This window comes from Argopecten irradians, unplaced genomic scaffold (assembly GCF_041381155.1).
Source record: "Argopecten irradians isolate NY unplaced genomic scaffold, Ai_NY scaffold_0243, whole genome shotgun sequence".
NCBI lineage: Eukaryota > Metazoa > Mollusca > Bivalvia > Pectinida > Pectinidae > Argopecten > Argopecten irradians.
The window spans coordinates 45,674-52,972 of record NW_027187710.1 but is presented as its reverse complement, the minus strand read 5'-3'; the positions used below and the strand labels follow the sequence as shown (position 1 = coordinate 52,972).

At 38.5% G+C, this 7,299-nt stretch overlaps 1 protein-coding gene across 1 annotated transcript; it reads left to right on the top strand.

Moving 5' to 3' along the window:
- Positions 1-421: 421 nt before the first annotated feature.
- On the top strand, positions 422-895 carry LOC138312196 (histone H3.v1-like). The gene has a single exon (XM_069253196.1). It carries the CDS (start codon positions 422-424, stop codon positions 893-895), a length of 474 nt encoding a protein of 157 aa, XP_069109297.1.
- The last annotated feature ends 6,404 nt before the right edge of the window (positions 896-7,299 follow it).

The following is a 7,299-nucleotide window of genomic DNA, read 5'->3' as shown; positions in this document are numbered from 1 at the left end:
GTTTTTTAAGCAAAACATTTTTTTCTAGGGAACGATTTTTAGTGTTATTTTTTTAAACAAAAATAGTGCTGTTTCTTAGGCAAACATTTTCTAAGAATAATTTTTTAGTGTTCTTTTAAGGATTTGTTAGGGATAATTTTTTATTTTTTATTTTGAACCGGCTCAAACCAATCAGTCTGTTTTAGACAAACTTCTAAACATCCACAAGTCCTGGGCTAAATTCACAGCTCAGGCCTTGATGGAACATTATCGTGTCAGAATTTCAGAACTTTTAGGTATTATCATAGCCCATAATTTCAGTAAATCAACGGTCTTTTCTCTTTCGGAATCTGCTTTGGACTGGGCACGCAAAAATATCCGCAATAAACTTCGAGAAGACACGATCTCGAAATTCAAAAATATTATTCCTAGCCTTTCGCCTATGCCTGCTTCTGACTCCCGATCCCCCATCCGCTCTACCACCCCTAACCCAGTCATATCTAACTCAACTCTTTCCTCTCCTGCTTCCTCATCTTTCTCTTCTCCATCTCCTCGTCCTACCTCTCAGCTTCCTAACCACCATGACACCTTCCGAACACCCACTAACCGCCGCCGCACCCGAGCTTCCTCTCGCCTGTCTAACGAAACAACCACCTCTAACCGCTTTACCTCTCTTTCTCCTCCCCCGAGTACGCCTAAACGTAAACGGGATTCTACCTCTGTCTCACCTTCTAACACACCTCGTAAGGCTCGTAGGTCTCTTAGCGTTAAACCTCTCCCTACTCCTAACAAAACTCGCCCGTCTAATCCTCTTCCTTCTCCTACTAGCTATGCCCAGGCGGCTACTAAACCACCTTCTGTTAACAGACACCCAAACACCTCTAACAAATCGGCAATGGAAACTCCCATCCATTAACAAGCCGATCTTGGTCATTGGAGCTTCTAATCTTTCCAGGGTTACCTCCCTTCATGATCCTAGTGTCCAGGTAAGAGTCGTTCCCAGGTGCGAAAATTAGACACATTTCAGATCAATTCAAAAACTACGCGCACTCTGGTCTTCCAACTCACGTAATTGTAAATATTGGAATTAATGATAGGTCAGCCCAAAACATGATTGATGTGTTTAGGGACCTATCCGTCCTTCGAGACGTTCTCAAAGTGAAGATTCCCTTAGCACGATACTTTTTCACAATCGTGCCCATTTCGGACAAACTGGCCAAAACAAACCCAGATAATCTTCAAATCTTTCGGCTTTCAACAATCACTTTTTAGAAATTCAAAACAGGGCCACTAAAACTCTGGACAGTAGGATCTCAGGGGGATTCCGGTTCAACTCAGACGGCATTCATTGGACCGAGGCCACGGCCAATGAACTTGTCCGCTCTTGGGTTTTCTAGGTCTCTTATCCCAGATGAAAGAAACGTTTTGAATAAGGGTCTAAAATTTATACCAACACCAAAAAACATTCCACGTTCAGACTTTGTTGACTCAGCCAGAGAATTCAGTAGAAAAACTTAAATCACACACTTTTTTTCATGGAAAAAAGCAAAACATTCAACAATAAGAAATTTGTAAATAAAAAGTCAATGGAATCCACCTGAACATACAATTCCTACAAACATTCAAAATTCCGTGAAGGCAATTTTCAAAAGACCTTTCAGAAATCACAGTGAAGAAAGAGCAGGATAATTTTCTCAAAAACGATAATTCTATTGTTATCAAAAAAGCCGACAAAGGCTCAGCAACAGTCATTCTGGATAGGACAGATTACATCTGGGAAGTAGAAAGACAGCTTCACAATCCTAAACACTACAAACAACTTGAACAACCTGTATACCCAAAAAACAAGCACAGAGCTTTGCAATATAATCCATAGGCTAGGCAAAAGTAAGCACCTATCATCAAAACAGATAGAATATTTAAAACCAATGGACAACCCAAAACCTCGACACATTTATATGTTACCAAAGATTCACAAATCGCCATCACAGTGGTCAGACCCATTCAAAATACCACCAGGTAGACCAATAATATCAGACGATGAAAGTGAGTCATAAAAAATCTCTGAATACGTAGATCATTATCTCGCCCCACTCTCAATGAAACATCCAGCTTATCTAAAAGATACGAATGGACTTTATCAATAAAATCAAGACCCTTACTATCCCTAAAAACAGTTTTACTGATAATTTTAGACTAAGTAGATAGCATGTACACTAATATTGATAACCGTGATGGACTCAGCGTAGTAGCAAAAACATTTCAAAACAATCCAGACCCTGATAGACCAGATTTAGAAATTTTGGAACTTTTAAAAGCAGGCTTAGAGAAGAAACGATTTTGAATTCAATGGTAAATGGTATCTTCAAATTCTGGAACTGCAATGGGAAAGAAATTTGCTCCAAGCTATGCCAACATTTTTTATGGCCAATTTCGAAAAAGAAGCCTTAGCCATTAATGTGCAAACCAACCCCTAGTTTATGTCAGATTTCTAGATGATATTTTTTATTATTTGGACACACTCCAGGGCAGATTTCGATGAGTTTTTTTTAACATCCTCAACACCCACCACCCCTCGATCAAACTTAAGGCAACCATTAGTGAAGATTCAATAGATTTCTTAGACACAACTGTATTTAAAGGTCCTCAATTTAACCAGACAGGCAAATTAGACATCAAAGTCTTCTTCAACCCACAGACTCTCATCAACTACTTCATAAAAAATCATTTCATCCAAAACATTCTTTTAAAGGCATCATTTAATCACAGATTATCCGTTTTCACAGAATCTGCACCCAAGAATCAGATTTCAACAACGCAGTCAGTACACTGTTTTAAAGCTCTCAGAAACAGAAACTACTCATACAGATTTCTTAGAAAGATTTAAGGTGAAACACTGACAGAATTAACCAGACATAGAAACGGATACATTGCAGAACCATGCAGCAGTACTCGTGGTGCAACTTGCCCGTACCTCAAAATCACTACCACCTTTCTCAGTTTCTAACACATCAGAGGTCTTTCATCTTAAAACATGACTTAGACTGTAACTCAAAAAAACGTCATTTATCTCATTACTTGTCAATAATGTCAATCACAATACGTAGGCCAAACATCCTTATCACTAAGAGATAGGTTACCAGACACCGTTTTGATATCAGACATGAAACAGACAAACCAGTACCAAGACACTTAAACAAATCGAGCCATTGTTTACAACATCTCAACATAACACCAATAGAACAAGTATCAGACCGAGTTTTCTAGATGACCGAGAACAATTTTGGATTGATAAGCTTCAAACTTTAACACCTCAGGGCATAAATGAAAAAAACTATTCCAAGTCGCATTCTATCTTTTATTATTACTTATAACACAACAGCTACAGATATCAGTAGGAAAGTCAGAAAACATTACAAAACTCTTCAGCTTGAATTCCCAGATATCTATAAATCTAGACTTGTTACAGCATTTCGTAAAAACAAAAACTTTACAGGATCTTTTAGTCCGCAGCAGACTCAAAACAGATACATAAACACATACTTCTCTGACTTTTTTATCATTTGGCAATGTGTTAAATGCGAAAGAAAATTAATTAAATGTTTAAAATGTTTTTTTTGTTGTTAAATGCCAATTTGTCGCTATGTAAATATATAAGATTCATTTTCTTTATTAGGAGATAGGAATTAAGAGATATTTCAACTCTTGATATTATTTTAGAGGACAAACTATGGGGGTTCTGAAATATGTTTTTAAATGAAACATAATTTGAATTTTAAGGTATTCTATATAAGCGTATATTCTTTTCATTTTTATACTTCAACCTACCATAATATGTGTTAAAGGCAATGTCCCAATTACTTAACAAAACAAATATCCGCAAATAAGTATGTGCTTACTGTGATTATTTTAATTATGATGAATGTGATATGCTTCCTAAACCATTTTTGTTAAATAGCTTATTATGTTTTTATACTTATATGTATCAGTATGTAATGTTGTGTGTTTTACTAACAAGATTGATCTTGTGACATGTTTTAATTGTTATTGAGGACCATGTGGAATATTAGCCTTTGGTAAAAACTCCTCCTAAAATACAATTTATCATTATCATTATTATAAAGTATGCGGAATAACTGCATTGTTTAGAATCGAAATTAAGGTCCCAAACTTTTAAAACCACGGTTAAACACTTTATCTTTTCGTAATTATATTTCGCTCTTTAATAACTTTCTGAATCCACAAAGGAGGTAGCAAACACACAAGTATTACTAAAGCATTTAAAACTTTAAACACTGTATGTTGCAAAACGACCTCTTCCAGATGGGGTTTCATCTGTTTCATCAACTACCTTCAACAGGTCCTGATTCAAAACACCAAAACAAACCTTCGTATATCGATAAAAACAACCGCGTTACAGAAAACGAAATGTTTGTTGGTCTTGTATCACTTTAGAACATCTTAACAACTCGGTGATGTTAAAGTACACCATAGCTAATCAAAACAGCTTAATTTTAATTGTAGTCAAAATAAAAAATAGTAAAATAGTATGAATGTCCCGAGCTTGAAACCAGCAAGTATAACTATAATGTACTTTATTTGTATTCCCATTGAACAGCAGTACTCTCAGTATTTTGATGAGCAAAATGGGCAATGATCAAAATGTTAATGATCAAAAGCGTAAAAGACCCTATTCCTAACCCTAACCCTAACCCTAACTCTAGTTGGTGTTGCTTTGAGTAAATCATGTTCAGTCATCAAAAAAGTATTCGTTTTGAAGTGATAAATCTTTATTATGATTTTAAGCATGATTAATTGCCTCTAGCAAGGCCTAGAATGTTGGACTAACTTTATTGAAACAGATTTTTTGTCGGTAAGTTTGTCTAGTCTCGAAGTTAGTCCCGACTGAGCTTAGTCCCTGACTTAGGCCGCTCAGTAAACTAATTTGGATGTCTGAAGAGCTTACTTCCCATGTGCCTGTGGCTTGGATCGACGTTGTTAAGGGAACAGTGTACTTGGGTCTCCAATATATCTTTATCATTTTCTAATTTATTAAATACAAAGAACAAACTGATTAGATTCACCAACGTTTTAAGTTGCAAGGTTCGGCAACGAGTTGAACGATACGTATAAGGTTATAATACTACAGCAACACGAGAATAATAGATTTAACGTGCAACATGCAATGTATGCCATTTCCACCATGACATGCCCCCGTGTCTGTTGTTAATGCCTCGTCTTCAAACTATGCTAATCAGAATATTCGTCGTATTATACTGTAGTCACCAAGATAAATTTAGAATTGGCCCGAATGTCGTTGCGTGCGTTGGATTGGTGAGTTTCCAATATCGGCTCAGGTTATTTCGTAGTGGTCCAGTTTGTCGATATTGATATTGTTTCCATTTTTTTATCATATATACACCGCGTCGATAATTAAGCACCACCTTATTTTTCATGTGTAGGTAAAACTGAAAGTTGAAGGAAACGAAAACGACATGGTTTTCGTAATATTTGTCTTATAATATGAATCAATAGAATTAAATTTAATTAGCATAATGTTAATTTAGCATATTCTTTCGGTATTAGAAAAAGGTGCGACAAAACTGCAAAAAACGGGACCTGGAAAAGTATTGTCGCCACACGCAAACGGGAAGTTCTATACATCCAAAAGTGCGTCAAAAAGTGTTAAATGACATCATTAGTTTTATGTCCATCGAGTGGCCTTTAATATCTGGTGTATCAACCGTTCACGTTCAGCGTTTCCGCGACACGTCTCCTCATGCTGTGTACCAGGCGTCGTATGCGGATCATCGGGATTCTTCGCCACTCCTCGTGCAGTGCTGCCGCTAATTCTTGGAGTGTTTGTACTGGGGGATCCCTAGCCCTAACTTGACGCCCCAACTGATCCCATGAATACTCTATAGGGTTAAGATCGGGCTCTTCGCGGCCATGGAAGAGTGGCAATGGCGTTGTTATTCAGGAAGTCGATGACAGCGCGTGCGCGATGCGGCCTCGCGTTGTCGTCCATGAATATAGGGCGAGTTGCTAGTGCGTGATTATCGAAATGAGGCACTACGGCGCCATTGAGGACGACATTTTGGTATTGCTGGCCATTTAATGTCCCTTGCACAGTGATGAGGTCCATCTTACAATCGTACGACACGCAACCCCATATCATTACAGTGCCACCACCGAAGGCAACAGTCGGTTGGATGTTCCCTTTAAGATAAGCATTCCGGCGCTCACGCCACGCACGCGCGCGACCGTCCGTTACGTGTAACATGAACCGACTTTCGTCCGACCAATGCACGCGGCGCCAAGTTCGTAAATTCCAATTTTGTCGTGTGAAACACCAATCTCGTCTTGCTCGCACGTGATGTCGAGATAACAAGGGTCTTTTAATCGGGCGGTCGCACGGATGCCACGCTCATTAAGTCTCCTACGCACTGTGCTAAGCGACACTCTGTACCTCAGTCCCCATTGGCGACGGAGAATTCCACTAAGGGAGTGCGGATTTCGACGGGCATGAAAAACCAGGGACCTGTCGTCCCTTGCAGTTGTTTTCCTGGGATGTCCAGATCGCGGTCTGTCCTTGGTATCGCCTGTTTGGCGAAATTTCGCTACCAGACGGATCACAACAGAATGAGAAACATTCATTGCCACGCCAATCGCCCTAGATGACATTCCTGCAGTTTTCATACCGATAATCTGCCACCTTTCCGCTTCAGTAAGCCTACGTCTTGCCATGCTTGTGGCAAAAGTTCGAAACACGACACTAGTATCATGTAAAATGGTGTGGCTATACCTTAGAGTCAAACATGACTTTCTTGAATGTGACCCCACCTGTATTTGACGCTCGCGCACGGTGTCGCTCACGCGTAGATGGAACAAAAATGTACTGGGTACACTCACAAATCATACACCAACCAGGTTAAGCTTCATACGATAGCCTTTAAGCGAAATGGAAAAATGTCAAAAATCACAAACATCTAGGCTTATTTCTTTCTGAGGATGGTAAATGGCACCACCACATTCACTACATTTACAAAAAAGCTTGTAATCGTATAAACCTTTTAAAAACTGTTAAATATAAATTGAGTCGAAAATCTTTAACTAATATATATGTTTCATATATTAGACCAATATTAGAATATGGTGATATCTTGTTTGATAATTGTACACAACAGGAAGCATTACTTCTTGAATCTATTCAAATAGAGGCTGCCCGAATTATCACTGGACTGCGTAAGGGAACATCTCATTATAAACTTTACTCAGAACTTGGCTGGGATACACTTGCCACAAGGCGCAAAAAACATA

Coding starts and splice junctions, on each gene's coding strand:
- LOC138312196 (XM_069253196.1), top strand. CDS start 422: ATGCCTGCTTCTGACTCCCGATCCCCCATCCGCTCTACCACCCCTAAC.